The sequence below is a fragment of the Hypanus sabinus genome, chromosome 5, assembly GCF_030144855.1.
Source record: "Hypanus sabinus isolate sHypSab1 chromosome 5, sHypSab1.hap1, whole genome shotgun sequence".
Lineage (NCBI taxonomy): Eukaryota > Metazoa > Chordata > Chondrichthyes > Myliobatiformes > Dasyatidae > Hypanus > Hypanus sabinus.
In genome coordinates, this window is record NC_082710.1 from 115052675 (window position 1) to 115069928 (window position 17254).

General features: G+C 37.3%; 1 protein-coding gene across 1 annotated transcript; it reads right to left on the bottom strand.

The window, feature by feature from the left end:
• Window positions 1-1158: 1158 nt before the first annotated feature.
• On the bottom strand, window positions 1159-7859 carry LOC132394343 (uncharacterized). Its single transcript, XM_059970376.1, has 2 exons — window positions 6916-7859; window positions 1159-1532 (listed from the first exon to the last, which is right to left on the bottom strand). Exons 1-2 carry the CDS (start codon window positions 7639-7641, stop codon window positions 1482-1484), a joined length of 777 nt encoding a protein of 258 aa, XP_059826359.1. The 5' UTR covers window positions 7642-7859; the 3' UTR covers window positions 1159-1481.
• Between the last annotated feature and the right edge of the window lie 9395 nt (window positions 7860-17254).

Consider the following 17254-nt stretch of genomic DNA (forward strand, 5'->3'; position numbering starts at 1 on the left):
GACCATTCAGCCCTTCGAGCCTGCACCACCATTCTGAGATCATGGCTGATCATCTACTATCAATACCCAGTTCCTGCCTTGTCCCCATATCCCTTGATTCCCCTATCCATAAGATACCTATCTAGCTCCATCTTGAAAGCATTCAGAGAATTGGCCTCCACTGCCTTCTGAGGCAGTGCATTCCAGACACCCAAAACTCTCTGGGTGAAGAAGTTTTTCCTTAACTCTGTCCTAAATGACCTACCCCTTATTCTCAAACCATGCCCTCTGGTACTGGACTCTCCCAGCATCTGGAACATATTTCCTGCCTCATCTTGTCCAATCCCTTAATAATCTTATATGTTGCAATCAGATCCCCTCTCAATCTCCTTAATTCCAGCGTGTACATGCCCAATCTCTCTAACCTCTCTACGTAAGACTGTCCGGACATCCCAGGAATTAACCTTTTGAATCTACGCTGCACTTCCTCTGCAGCCAGGATGTCCTTCCTTAACCCTGGAGACCAAAACTGCACACAATACTCCAGGTGTGGTCCCACCAGGGCCCTGTATAAATGCAAAAGATTTTCCTTGCTCTTGTACTCAATTCCCTTTGTAATAAAGGCCAACATTCCATTAGCCTTCTTCACTGCCTGCTGCACTTGCTCATTCACCTTCAGTGACCGATGAACAAGGACTCCTAGATCTCTTTGTATTTCTCCCTTACCTAACTTTACACCGTTCAGATAATAATCTGCCTTCCTGTTCTTACTCCCAAAGTGGATAACCTCACACTTATTCACATTAAACGTCATCTGCCAAGGATCTGCCCACTCACCCAGTCTATCCAAGTCACCCTGAATTCTCCTAACATCCTCATCACATGTCACACTGCCACCCAGTTTAGTATCACCAGCAAACTTGATGTTATTCTCAATGCCTTCATCTAAATCGTTGATGTAAATGGTAAACAGCTGTGGTCCCAATACCGAGCCCTGAGGCACCCCACTAGTCACCACCTGCCATTCCGAGAAACACCTGTAACCCCCTGGGTTGCCTCAGGCTCACTCAGTTCATTCTCGTCTAGGGAGAGCAGCCTTCGGCCCCGCCAAACTGGGTAATCAGCTGGTGTAGATGCTGTGTGGTCCCCGCCTCGCCCAAAAACAGACAGTACACCATATGCGATTAAATGAGTACAATTTATAAAGGTTACTATAACTAAGTGATTAATAACAATACAGTATATATGAAGAAAAAAATATGAAAAGGCGCCAAACTTATCAAAGTCCAAACCACTTCGTGCACAACCATTGGAGCTCAATTACTGAAGTCTTTTGCCCACCATTCGATCCCCTCCGAACTCCTCAACTCGCAGCTTAGGACCATCTGAAGTGGTCAACCAAGTACATCTAGCTTCATCCCCTCTCCTCGGAGTACCTCCTGGCCTCGGACCCCCGCTTGAGGTCCATTCCTCGCCCAGCTTACAGCATTGCGTCCTCTCTCTCACCCCCTCGCGCCGATCTGTCCAAAAGCCAGCCAGCAATAGCTTACAGACTCAGAAGAAAGAACAACATTAATCCCAATTGGTATACAAAGGAATACAATTCTCGTTATCAGTAAATTTTAATCCAAACAAGCTTCCAGCACTCTCTCACAACAAAGAAGCATTCCTACTTTTAACAAAACAAAGAAGCCATTTTGATTACATACACAGTAACAAAGAAAAAAGAAGAAACCCCCTTTACACACCCATTCACCATTACCCTTTACTTTCTATCTGCCAACCAGTTTTCTATCCATGTCAATATCTTCCCCCCAATGCCATGAGCTCTGATTTTACCCACCAATCTCCTATGTGGGACCTTATCAATTGCATTCTGAAAATTGAGGTACACTACATCCACTGGATCTCCCTTGTCTAACTTCCTGGAAAAACTCCAATAGATTAGTCAAGCATGATTTGCCCTTGGTAAGTCCATGTTGGCTCGGCTCAATCCTATCATTGCTATCTAGATATGCCACTATTTCATCCTTAATAATGGACTCTAGCATCTTCCCCACTACTGATGTTAGGCTGACAGGATGATAGTTCTCTGCTTTCTCCCTCCCTCCTTTCTTAAAAAGTGGGATAACATTAGTCATTCTCCAATCCTCAAGAACTGATCCCATCAGTCTACTCATCACCGTTTGCTTCCTAATGTCAATCATGTTTCATTTCCTCTGTTACCCTATGACCTTGGCCCATCCATACATCTGGGAGATTGCTTGTGTCTTCCCTAGTGAAGACAGATCTTTTTTTTTAAACTTTTTTAATTGCATTTTTAAGTAGTTACAAAGTGAAGTTTGAAAAAACAATGTATATGACCCTTACCCCCTCCCCTTAACCCCTCCCCCCTGACTGCCCTATAGAAAAAAAAAGAAAGAAAGAAAGAATGCCTGGTTGTTGGAAGATCTCCACATGCTCCATGGAATTCGTAATAACTTTAATATGTATATTTATTTCTTTCCCCTAATAACCAATTGTTTCATCTTCAGAACATCTATATATTTAATCCTGTCTTTTGTAAATAAGGGCTCCAAATTTTCAGAAATGTTTCATATTTATCTCTTAAATTATGTAATTTTTTCTAATGGAATACAGCCATAGATTTCTTTCTTCCAAGAGTCTATACTTAAATGTGTATCCGATTTCCAAGTAACTGCAATAGCTTTTTTGGCTACTGCCAGTGCAATTTTTATAAATTCTTTATGATACTTATTTAGTTTGAGTTTTGGTTTTATCCCTTCAATATCACCTAGTAAAAGTAATATTGGATTATGAGGAAATTGTGTTCCTGTAATTTGTTCCAGTAAAAGTCTTAAATTTGTCCAAAAAGGTTGAATTTTAGAGCAAGACCATGTCGAATGTAAAAAAGTACCAGTTTCCTGGTTACATTGGAAACACTGATCCGATAAATTTGGATTTAATTTTTTTATTTTTTGTGGTGTAATATATAATTGATGTAGAAAATTATACTGCACTAATCTTAACCGAACATTTATTGTATTTGTCATACTATCAAGACAGTCTTGACCAATTTGTTTCTTCAATTTTAATATTCAAATCACTTTCCCATTTTTGTTTTGACTTATGGACTCCTTGTTTAATTGCCTGTCTTTGAATCAAATTATACATACAAGATATAAATTTTTTAATATTTCCTTTTTGAATTAAAATTTCTATTTCATTAGATTTCGGCAATAACATTGTTTGACCTAATTTTTCTCTTAAATAAGCCCTTAATTGAAAGTAACAAAATAAAGTGTTATTTGATATTTTATATTTATTCTTTAATTGATCAAATGACATTAATATACCTCCTTCAAAACAATTCCCTATATATCTAATCCCATTTTGAATCCAATTATATAAAAGTTGATTGTCCATTGTGAAAGGAATAAGTCTATTTTGAATTAAAGATCTGTTTGCTAATAAAGATTTTTTTATCTCATCATCAACATTTATCTTATTCCATAAATCAATCAAATGTTTTAATATAGGAGATTCTTTCTTTTCCCGTATCCATTTAGATTCCCATTTGTATTTAAAATCTTCTGGTACGTTTTCTCCTATTTTATCTAATTCTATTCTAATCCATGCCGGTTTATCTTTCTCGAAAAAAGATGCAATAAATCTAAGTTGATTTGCTTTATAATAATTCTTAAAATTTGGAAGTTGTAATCCTCCTAAATCAAATTTCCATGTCAATTTTTCCAACGATATTCTTGACATCTTACCTTTCCAGAGGAATTTCCTCACATATTTGTTTAACTCTTGAAAAAACTTCTGGGGTAATTGTATTGGTAATGATTGAAATAAATATTGTAATCTAGGGAATATATTCATTTTTATAGTATTTACTCTACCTACTAATGTTATTGGTAATGCCATCCATTTTTCAAGATCTTCCTGAATTTTTTTCAAAAGTGGTAAATAATTTAATTTGTATAAGTTTTTTATATCATTATCAACTCTTATACCTAAATATTTTATACCATTTGCTGGCCATCTAAATTGAGTTATTAATCGACATTGATTATAATCTCCTTTAGTAAGAGGTAAAATTTCACTTTTATCCCAGTTTATTTTATAACCCGATATTTTCCCATATTCTTCTAGTCTATAAGATAATTTGCGTAGTGAATGTAATGGATCTGTTAAATAAAGTAGAACATCATCAGCAAATAAGTTAATCTTGTATTCTTCCTGATTAACTCTGAAACCCTTAATATCTGGGTCCATTCTAATTAATTCAGCTAGTGGTTCTATTGCCAACACAAATAAAGCAGGTGATAGTGGGCAACCTTGCCTACTTGATCTTGTTAACTGAAATGATGTTGAAATTTGACCATTTGTCACTACTTTAGCTTTGGGATTAGTATTTAAGGTTTTAATCCATTTTATAAATGATGTTCCTAATCCATATTTTTCCAGTACCTTAAATAAAAAATCCCATTCCAATCTATCAAATGCTTTTTCTGCATCTAAAGCAACTGCCACACTCATTTCCTCCCTCTTTTGTGCTAAATGGATTATACTAAATAACCGAGTTACATTATCTGCCGATTGTCTATTTTTGATAAATCCTGTTTGATCCATATGCACTAATTTTGGTTAGCATTTAGATAATCTATTAGATAAGATTTTTGCTATTATTTTATAATCAGTGTTTAATAAAGAAATAGGTCTATATGATGTTGGTTTTAAAAGGTCTCTATCTTTTTTTGGCAATACTATTAAAATAGCTGTTGAAAAAGATTCTGGAAGCTTATTCGTTCTTTCCGCTTGATATATTAACTCCATAAAAGGAGGAATTAATAAATCTTTAAACTTTTTATAAAATTCAGGTGGAAAACCATCTTCTCCTGGAGATTTATTACTTTGAAGTGATCCCAAAGCTTCTTCAACTTCCTTCAATGTAAAAGGCATACCTAATCCCCTCTGTTCTTCTATATTTAATTTTGGAAGAGTTATTTGTGATAAAAATTCTTCTATCTTAACGTCATCATTCTTTGATTCTGACTTATACAACTCAAAATAAAAATTCTTAAAAGCCTCATTAATTTCTAGAGGTTTATAAGTAATTTCATTCACTTTTGTTCGAATTGCATTTATTGTTTTAGAAATCTGATCTGTTTTTAACTGCCATGCAAGAACTTTATGTGATCTTTCACCTAGTTCATAATATCTCTGTTTAGTTCTCATAACTGCTTTTTCTGTTCGATATGTCTGGAGTGTATTATATTTTAACTTCTTATTAATAAGTTGTCTTCGTTTTTCTTCTGTCATATTTCTTAGAGATTCTTTTTCTAATTTTATAATCTCTTTTTCCAATTGATCTATTTCTATCATATATTCCTTCTTAATTTTAGAAGTATAACTTATTATCTGGCCTCTCAAATATGCTTTCATTGCTTCCCACAATATAAATTTATCATCAACTGAATGTAAATTTGTGTCTAAAAAGAACTGAATCTGCTTTTTCATAAAATCACAGTAGAATTGAATTAAATCTCCATCTATAAATTGATTCCTCTTTATCTATCATTATCATTGTCATTATTAAAGGAGAGTGATCAGACAATATTCTTGCTTTATATTCCACATTTTTCACTCTATCTTGAGTATTTGTTGATAATAGGAAAAAATCTATCCTTGAGTATGTTTTATGTCTATTTGAATAAAATGAATAATCCCTTTCTTTTGGATTGATTCTTCTCCATATATCAATCAAATTTAAATCTTTCATCAATGATAGTTAATTTTGCTACTTTTGATTTTGTAATAGCCTTTGTTGATCTATCTAAAACTGGATCTAAACAAAAATTAAAATCTCCACCTATTAATATTTTATCATGTGCATTAGCCAAATTCAAAAAGACCTCCTGTATAAATTTTACATCATTTTCATTTGGTGCATAAATATTCATAAGAGTCCATAGTTCTGAAAAAATTTGACAATGTATAATTAAATATCTTCCTGCCGAATCAATTAATACATTTTGTATTTTAATTGGTAAATTTTTATTAACCAAAATTGCAACTCCTCTTGCCTTTGAGTTAAATGAAGCTGCAATAACATTTCCAACCCAGTCTCTTCTTAATTTCTGATGTTCTATATCCGTTAAATGAGTTTCTTGTAAGAAAGCTATATCTATTTTCATTTTTTTAATATATGTTAAAATTCTTTTTCTTTTTATTGGTCCATTAAGCCCATTAAAATTAAAACTTAAAAAATTCAATACATTAGTCATTATTTTTATTTATGTTACTCCAATCTATAATAATACCTAATCTTTCAACTTTCATTGTATCCTGGGAAATCTTTTTAGAAGTTTCCATGTTGCTATGTGTGTCCCCACCAATCATCCAGGCAAAAGAATAGAAGAAAAATAGAAAATAAAGAAAAAAAAACAAAATACCCCCCTATTAATGTTGTGAAAGAAAAAAAACACATTACCCCCCTCTATTGTACGGGTCATGGCAATCGCCATGATTACACACGTGAATCCCGTAGTAACCGATTCAAAGCTCCCCAGCCCTCCCACAACATAAAAAGTATATATATATATAAAAAACATACTATTCTCAATTAATATTTCTAAAATTTTACTTTTCTCCCTTATATCATCCTTAAATGTCCATCAGTTCCATTTGCTTTCTCTGTCATCGTCTTTAACCATTACATTTAGAAGTCTCTACGTTTAATCAATGAAGAGATGGAAGTTTTTGTGCGAACACCTCCGCATCTTGATAATCAGAAAAAAATCTTTTTCCTTCCTCCAAAAAAATTATCAGTGTTGCTGGGTGACGCATTAAAAACTTATAACCTTTTTCCCATAAAACATTTTTAGCTGGATTAAATTCTTACTTTCTCTTCAAAAGGTTATAACTTACATCAGGATAAAAAAGAACTGGTTTCTCTGCTATCATCAACGGACCTTTTCTTCTTTTAGCACCCTGGGCAGCCGCCCTCAAAATCTTTTCTTTATCCTGGTATCTTAAACATCTTATCAAAATTGATCGCGGATTTTGATCATCTTGAGATCTTGGTCTTAAGGCTCTGTGCACCCTTTCAATCTCAATTAAAGTTTCTTCTCCCATTTCCAATTTTTCAGGAATCCATTTTTGAAAAAAATTTATTGGGTCTTCTCCTTCGGTACCTTCTTTAAGTCCAACAATTTTAATATTGTTGCGTCTACTAAAATTTTCAAGCTTATCAATTTTTCCCACGAGTTGTTTTCTTTCTGATGTCCAGGCATCATTATCATCTTCCATCTTCTTCATTCTTCCATCCATTTCTTCCATTTTGACGTCCAAATCTGTAATTTTCTTTTCCATTTTTTCCTGTTTCTTTGTCATTTTATCAATCATAGCCTCCATATTTGTTATTTTTTCTTTAATTACTTTTTGGTTAATTTTAATTACTTTTTCTAATTTTCCAAATTTATGCATTATTTGCCTCAAAGCCTTTTTTGTATTTTCAGAGGAACTTTCATCTTCTTCTTCTTCTCCATCTTTGTCTGATTTTTCCAGAGAGTCCGGCTCTCTCTCAGACTCACTTTCACTGTCGGTTTCAGTCGTTGCTGGGTTTTGTAGTTCTAGTTGCTCTCTCTTGCGCATGCTCGTTCCTTTACGCTTGCGCAGTTCTTATTGATCTTTTCCTTTAGAAATGGCTGATGCTGCTGCGGTCTCCTTTTCTGTTTCACCGGTGGTGTGTTGTACCTGAGTCCGTGGTTCTTCAGTAGAAGTAGGCCTTGATTCTGTTCCAACTTGAGCGGTCTTCGCAGTAGTAGTTTTCTTCGTCCTCTGTTTATGAGGCATAGCTTAAAACAATCCAAAGTAATTTATAAGTAACCTTAAAAAAGTATTAATTAACTTTTCTTCACTTAAACATTAATTTATTAACTTTTTTACGGGAGGGCTGGGTTCCAGCGTCTCGATCCTATGTCATCACATGACGTCCCAGTGAAGACAGATCTAAAGTACTTATTAAATTCTTCTGCCATTTCTCTGTTTCCCATAACAATTTCACCCAATTCATTCTTCAAGGGCCCAACATTGTTCTTAACTATCTTCTTTCTCTTCACATACCTAAAAAAGCTTTTGCTATCCTCCTTTATATTCCTGGCTAGCTTGCGTTCGTACCTCATTTTTTCTCCCCGTATTGCCTTTTTAGTTAAGTTCTGTAGTTCCTTAAAAAATTCCCAATCATCTGTCCTCCCACTCACCTTAGCTCTGTCATACTTCCTTTTTTTTTAATGCTATGTAATCTCTGACTTCCTTTGTCAACCACTGTGGCCCTTTTCCCTCCTTGGAATCCTTCCTTCTCCGGGGGATGAACTGATTTTGCACCTTGTCCATTATTCCCAAGAATACCTGCCATTGCTGTTCCACTGTCTTTTCTGCTAGGATATCCATCCAGTTAACTTTGGCCAGCTCCTCCCTCATGGCTCCAAAGTCACTCCTGTTCAACTGCAACACTGACACCTCTGAGTTGCCCTTATCCTTCTCAAATTGCAGATAAAAACTTATCATCTTATATTAGGTCACTACCTCCTAATGGCTCCTTTATTTCAAGATCGCTTATCAAATCCTGTTCATTACACAACACTAAATCCAGAATAGCCTTGCCCCTGGTCAGCTCTCATACAAGCTGTTCCAAGAATGCATCCAGTAGGCACTCTACAAACTCCCTATCCTGGGGTCCAGCACCAACCTGATTCTCCCAGTTCACCTGCATGTTGAAATCCCCCATAACTACTGCAACATTACCTTTGCCACATGCCAATGTTAACTCCCTATTCAACTTGCACCCAATATCCATGCTACTGTTTGGTGGCCTGTAGACAACACCCATTAGGGTCTTTTTGCCCTTACTGTTCCTCAGTTCTATCCACACAGACTCGACATCTCCTGATCCTATGTCCCCCCTTGCAAAGGACTGAATCTCATTCGCCACCCCACCCCCTCTGCCCACATTTCTGTCCCTACAATAGCACGTATACCCTTGTACATTCATTTCCCAGGTCTGATCTCCCTGCAGCCATGCCTCCGTTATCCCAACAACATCATAGTTACCCATTCGCACCTGAGCTTCAAGCTCATCCGCCTTATTTCTGACACTTCGTGCATTCAGATATAGAATTTTTAGTCCATTTCTCCTCTCTTTGTTTAAATCGCTGCCTATTGTGCTTAACCCAGCTCCCCGAACTCCCATCAGGCTGTATGCCCCTTGAATTTTGTTGTCCTTCCTAAATTTACTTATTCTTTCTGCACATTTAACTCCATGTTCCGTCAGACCATCTCTCTGTACATGTGTCCTCCTAACACTTGTTCCACCTCACCTGTCTCTACTACACACTTAATATTCTGGAACTGTGTAGTCCCCACCTTTCCTTTATTCTTCCTCTTGTTATCCTCTCTCGCATTCTGGATCCCCGCCCCCTGCAAATTTAGTTTAAACCCCCCCCCCCACCCCCGAGCAGCACTAGCAAACTTCCCTGCAAGAATGTTAGTACCGCTCCAGTTCAGGTGTAATCTGTCCCATCGGAACAGATCCCACTTTCCCTGGAACAAAGCGCAATTATCTAAAAACCTGAAGCCCTCCCTCCTGCACCATCCTCTCAGCCATGTATTAATCTGTATAATCCTTCTGTTCCTTGCCTCACTCACACGTGGCACAGGTAGCAATCCTGAGATTGTTACCCTGGAGGTCCTGCCCTTCAGCTTTGCACCTAACTCCCTGAACTCACTACTCAGGACCCCCTCACTCATCCTACCCACGTCGTTGGTCCCTACATGGACCACAACATCTGGGTTCTTGCCCTCCCTCTTGAGAATAACCTGCACCCGAACTGAGATGTCCTGGACCCCGGCACCAGGAAGGCAACATACCATCCGAGACTCCCGATCTTCCCCACAAAATCTCCTATCTGCACCCCGAACAGAAACCCCTCTCACTACTGCTCTCTTCTCTTCCCTCCTCCCCTTCCTAGTTGAGGGTCCAACCTCAGTACCAGAGACAGGACCACTGCAACTTGTTCCTGGTAGATCATCCCCACCAACAGTATCCAAAACTGTATACTTATTGTTGATGGGAATGGCCACAGGGGTGTTCTGCTCTCTCTGTCTGCTCCCTCTGCCTCTCTTGACTGTCACCCATTTGCCTACCTCCTGTCTTTTCAGTGTGACTACCTCCCGATAACTCTTATCTATCTCTGCCTCTGCCTCCCGAATGATCCGTAGTTCATCCAGCTCCTGCTCCAATTCCCTAACTTGGTCTGATAGGAGCTACAACTGGACGCACCTTTTGCAGGTGTGGTCATCAGGGACAACTGACCCTGACTTCCCACATACTGTATACGGAGCACACCACTGCTCTAACTGTCTCCCCCATTACCTGATCCCAGATTAGTCAGAATAAATGAAAAAAGTACCTACTGACCTTACCTTTTTACCTCAGCAAGCACGTACTCAGGCTCACTGATTTCCTCTCACTGGTCCCCTTGCGCCGAAGCCCACTGAGCCAAAGCCCAGCACTCTGCTCCCACGCACTCCGCTGCCCGCACCGACACTGCCTGTTCTTTTTAAACCCCGCGCTCGCTGCTGACATCACCCGCGCCTGCGCAGTTTTACCTTCCCCCTCAGGTACTGTCCAGGTAGGTCCAACAGTCTCGGCCTACCTACAACTGCTGATCCTTTGATCCTCCGATCTCCAGTCGTCTGTCGACCTCGAGCGCTCTTTGCTCCCACTCCGCTGCCCGCTCCTAAAAGCAGACCTCCATTCGTGGCTCTCAGTGGGTGGGCCACTGGGCATTTAGGCTGCAAGTTTCAAGACAGCATTGAAGAATCCACACATGGCAGAGTTTCAGCGAGATGATGAAACTCTTCCTCTCTTTCCACTTCTGCATATCGCAGTTGGACACAGCCTTCAAGTGGTGGTAGAGCTGTTATGTTTCTCTTGAGCCTTGGAGGAGTTTATAAGCTTAGATCTCTTGCTCATTCTCATTTAAATATTATGAGTGTTTTCTTGTGTTGAAGTTAAAAATGTTTCATGATGTTAATTATGGTGGTTTCTGGACACTCCTGACACTGTAGCTACTTTGTATCTCATGTTGAACATTGTTTATTAAGCATCGGTGAAGTGCTGTCTCAGAGGAGTTCCCCTTGTGAGGCCCTTGTGATCTTCATCATTGATTTTCTGTGACAGTGTTACTGCAGCTGTTATTGTTTTAGGGCCAAGCTGCAGGGGATAGAGTGGATCAGTGGTGTTCAGTGTAACGACATTTTTCAATCCAGTTATGGTGTAAGTGATGCAAACGTGTTTGTATTCGCTCACTTTGATGATGAGATAATCAAACAGGTCCCCGTCACATGGAAAATCATTGGATGAACCCTCTTCAATCTTCTCCTCCCAGTGTCTGAAAAGCTTGCTACCTGATCTGCATTGTGGATAGTCTCCATTCGCTGACACAGTGGACATGATTTTCAACATGTATAACCCTCAAAGTAAGTCCAAGGGTTAGTGTCAAGCACTCTTCCTCATCTTACAAAAGCTTTTGATTTACTCAAACCACGTTGACTTGCGAACACTCTTAAACTTCCTTTTCCTCAGAAATATATTAAAATGATAGTTTTCAAACTGATCAATTTCAGTGCAGACTGCTCTCAAGCAAATGTGCACCATTGCCTAATAATTACCAATATTTCATGCTTATCAATATTATATTTCATTACCAGCAAATATCCTGTTGGAGTGGAGCTAATTTACAGGATAAATGAAGAAAGAATTCAACCTCCATCAATTTGTCTATGTACATGTTCAGAAACAGCAGTCCAAGATATCTTGATGCATTCACTGAAGCATATCTACAAAAGGGACACATACGCAAATTCTGCAAAGCAAAGGTTCTCCACTACCTTGGCATCCCTGGAAGCCTGGTTCAGTAACTGCATTTTGAGATCCAATTCTTACCGACAGCAATGTCTTCCACTGTATTTCAGCACTGGCTGACTATCTGAGAATAAGCAAAGTCAAGTGTCTTCTTCTAAACTGGAACACAAGAATACAGGAAAGTAGAAGCAGGAGTACACTATCAAGCTCCTCAAGCCTGCTTTGCCATTCGATATGAACATGGCTGCTTTATGCAGGACTCAAATCTTTCAAATAGTTGTCTAGTTCCATCTCAAACATATTTAATGACCTGGCTTCCACCACACCCTGGGGCAAAGAATTTCAGATATTCACAGCCATCTGAGAGAAGAAACTTCTTTACCTGTCAGTTTACAATGTCAGGTCATTTATCTTTTCCTACCATTTATTACCCTCTTGTTTTTAAAGTACAGCATGTATAAAATGCCATGAGATCCTCTTTAATCAAGATATTTCAAGTCTCCTGCCAGCTTTCCTGAATCCCTGTTCTCTCCTGTTTTCTTTTTAACTATTCCTCAATATTATGTCTGATCTCAGCTTTCTATGCCTTACACATGATCTTTTTCCTCTTTGACTGAATTTATAACGTCTCTCATCATTCATGGCTCCAAAACCTTGCCATCTCATCTTCCTCTTCACAGAAACACATTAGTACTGAATTCTGACCAGCTGGCCTTTACACACTCCCACATGACATCTACTACCAGCATACTATCATCAGATTCGGCTTAATAATGTTGTAATTAGCCTTTCCGCAGTTTTTCAATTTTCCCCAAGATCTATGCTTGTATCCTAGCTCTAAGATTATCCTTATTCATAGCTGTCTGAAAACTTACAGAGTTATGATCACTATTCCCAAAATGCTATCCACTGAAATACTGATTATCTGCCTGGGTTCATTTCCCAATAGTATAACCCTAGTATGACCCTCATGCTGGTTAAACTATCCATCAAGAAATGTTACTGGTACTTCTCTCTGCCCCACCTAAACTTTGATACTGAAGGAAATGTCCTGTTACTTTTACAGTTTTTCATGATCTGAATCTGATATCAAATTTTCCTCAAACATTTTCCCATCTATGCTCGAATGTGGGGGCATAATATCTGTATCTTCTTTCTCATGATATTTTAAATTTTAACCCAGACCAATTCTACTTTGCTATTCACTGTTTCTTCATTACTCAGTGCTGATATCTTCTGTGATTTGCAGCACAACCTGCATCCTCTCACTTTTGGCCTATTTTTTTGGAACACTGTGTAACCTAGAATATTATGTTCCCAGTCCTGGTCACTATGCAACCATGTCTCCATAAAGGATCATACTTATATGTTGCTTTCTCTGCCTTCAACACACCTATCTGATTGCAAATGCTATGTGCCTTCAAATAAATACTGTCAAAGCCCCCCTGTTGCCCCCTCTAGTTCAAGAGCTTGATGGGTCAGGAACAGGAATTACCGGTCAACCATCGGGCTTTTGAATCAGAGGAGATAACCATACTCAGCCCATCACTGAAATGTTCCCACAACCTATGGACTCAACATTTATTGCATCTATCTATCTATCTATCTATCTATCTATCTATCTATCTATCTATCTATCTATCTATCTATCTATCTATCTATCTATCTATCTATCTACTTATTTATCTGTCTATCCATCTATCTATCCATCCATCTATTTATTTGTTTGTTTATTTGTTCATTCATTCATCTATTTATTTATCTACCCAGCAATCTATTTATCTATCTATTCAGCTACCTTTATTTGTTTATTTATTTATTTGTTTATTTTCTCTTTTGTATTTGTACGGTTTATTGCCTTTTGCACATTGGCTATTTGATGGCCCTTTTGTGTGCAGTGCTTCACTGATTCTGTTGTGCTCTATTGCATTTCTTGGATTTACTGTGTGTGCCTACAAGAAAAGAAAACTGATAGTTGTAACTGGTGATATATATGTACTTTGATAATAAATATACTTTGAGCTTTGAAGCTTTAATTGTTTTCACAGCTTTTGCTAACTCTGGATTTACTCTTTGCTACATACATTTGTTTTTTAATATTTGTCCTTTCCTCTGCTTGTGAGTATCTCACTCACTATCCCTTTCACTATTTCCTCATGTCCTTTTGATTTATTAAACATCCCACCCACAGAATCCCCAATTCCTATTTAATATCAAGCCTTCCCTATTGTCTTGTACACTACTGTCATTTATAGCACACTTGACACCAGCTGTCCATAAAAGGTAATCTGCTTGGAGCTCACTTCATAATGGCAAGTGATTATTAGGGGGATGAAGGTAGTGAAAGCTTTCCTTGAAGAAAATTAACATCTCTCTGAGTTGTGGAAATCACTGGCTCATGATTGCTCAATATGGGGAAGGAGAATTTTGAATGGGATCAAAAATTTAGAGTCCCTTTTTCTGGAGCACATTGAAGCTTAGCATAAATGGCAGAAGTAGTAAATCCCCTGTCAAACACCACATCCCCTTGCACTCTCAAGTATCTCATGGCCAACCTGCACTATTGTCCTCTAAGGCTAACTCAGAATGTATAGAATCAGGCTAGAAGGTCGTCATCCTTAATACCAAGAGATTGCTTGAGAAGATCCAGAATGACTGAAAATCACTGAGGCTGAAATGAACTACAAATGCTGGAATATGAAATGAAAACAAAAGTAAATTCTGGAAATATTCACCAAGTCTGCCAGCATCTGTGGAAAGAGAGGAAAAGTTATCATCTCAATTCTGATAAAAGATCTTTGACCAGAAATATTAATTTGGTTTCTCTGTCCAACTATACAGGTGGATGAACTGATTATAAGGCTTTAGTCTTAAATTTAAGAACATATTTAATTTATTTGCCTGCTTTGACCTTTCCTCATATTTCATGTTCATAATCTGCTCAAATTAATGAATTGCTGAATGTGCTGAGAAGGAGTTTTCAGTTCTATTTTTTTGCCAATGTTTATATTTTGCAAATTATAAATAAAGATTATCGGTCCTTATTTGCCAGATTCACCAGATTCGTTACCACCCCCTTGCATTTTCTAACATTTGAAAGGTGGACTTTGTAAAAAACTTGAAAATGCAATGAGTAAGTAAATTTTGGGATTACATATCAGAAACGGTAAATAAGTGTTGGTAGATAATGAGATTTATGACTGAGATATATCTTGTCTACATATCAATCAAGTTAATGTATCTGAATCCCCTTCTTGCCATTTCCAGTATCTTTTCACCAACTTTTTGACCTTTTTTTCTATGACTGGCCAAACCAAGCAAAACTTGGGCTGGTCCAGTGTTTACTTTCATTAATACGGATGATTTCCATGGACTTTCGAATGAATTTTAAAACTATCTTACTGGAAACAAGCCCAGCATACAAATTTGCCTCTCCCCACAATGTACACCATATGAAACCACTAACTTTCTTGAATTGGACCTATGTGGCAGCCCTTGGGAATGCTGTTGTAATATATATGCCTATTTAGTTTAAGTTCATGGCACTTCTTAATAATTATTTTATTTACTTTTATTCTTACAGCATTAATAGGGAACATTTAAAAGTTAATAAATATTAACAATAAACCCAGAAGGTAATCACAGCATAGCTATGAAAGCAACACATAGTTTTAAAATCAATTTTCAGTAACTTTCAATCAGGTTAGGTTGAAAAAGTTGATCAAAGTAGAAAACAAATGAATCTGCAGGTGCTAGAATCTAAAACAAAACTAGAAATCACTGGAAGAAATTAGCCATTTATGTAGCTTCTGTGGAAGGTGAACCCAGTCAACAAGTTGGTTGAGGGATCCTTCATCAGAAATGGGAGGGAGCAAAACAGAGCTGGCGGAGGAATGAACAACAAGACAAAGGCCTTTATGGAGATTGGTTAAGACAGAGTAAGTATTACAGAGCATGAATACTAACTATTAGGGAGGCTAATACACTGGTTTCTCTTTCTACAGCTGTGGTTTGGCTAACTGAGTTCTTGCAACATTTCCTGTTTTTGTCTTCGATTAAAAGGCCTTGATTAAAACATGGTTTTAGTTTATCTGAATAGTTTGAACACTGGAATTCTACAGAACGCGAACATATTTATTGAGATGTTTAAGAATCTGGGAGGAATTAACAGTGTGGGTACTGAAAAGCTGTTTCCTCTGAAACCGGGGATTTAGCTTCCCAGTAACATTTCACTCAGTTAATGCAGAGGTGTAGAAGGATTTCTTCTTTCAGAGAATTATGACTCTTAGGAATTCTTTACCAAAGAGATTAAGGGAATGAGTTTATTAAGTATATTCAAGATAGAATAGACTATTTCATTCCAATAGAATCTGATGGTATGGAGGAAGAATGGGGAGGCCCAAATGGATGTCATGATCTTATTAAATAGCCGAGCAGGAGATGACAAGAGATGGCTGGTTTATTCTGCTTCTGTTTATTATATCTTTTTAAGTGCAGTTTGCACCTAGAGTGCCAATGTGTGCCTGAACAAAGAACTAAACTAGGTTCCAAAACTCCTCCTTCTACTCTTACTTCGGTTGACAGAGATTAGGATTAATTTCATAATTCCATTTTCACTAGGTTAAGGTGGAAGAAGCCTGAAACAATGAAATAAGATGATGTGGATGTCAGGATATTGGATTTATCTGCCATTGCTTTATAAGATTATAAATCCTGCGTGGTCATGGGAAGACAATCTACATTCCTCTGGATTTGAATAACATTAGGAGACAGTACATAAATTAGAACATTTTTGGTGATATATATTTTTGTTACATAGCTTGTAAACTGTTAAACAGGTGAATTCATTTTATACAGGGCATTGTGTTCCTGGAGAGAATTGCCTTCAATGAAAATTCATAAACTGAACAGACATTTCCCATTTATTTTATGGAAAAGCTCTGTTGTATTGTAAAGCTCTACGCCTCAGTCAAAAAAGACAAAAACTTAAAAAAAATCAAACATCTTATTCAAAATGTCTTAAAATGAAGTATAAATAGAAGATGTTGGTTATTTAATAATTCAGTATTATTTGAGTAATATTGTAAGTATATTGTTTGATTAAGCATTCTTTGTTTTTCACCTAATTCTTTGTGGGTTTGATATTTACAGTAACTCCTCTAATGAAACCAGCTGAAATGAACTTTACTGATGTTGTGAATGTAATACAGGAACATTTAGAACTGAAACCATTGTTGATTGCAGAACGCTTTAGATTTCATAAGTGGAATCAAAAAGAAAGGGAATCCATTTCAGTGGTGTTTGGTGGAATTGAAGAAATTGTCCAAGCATTGCCAGTTT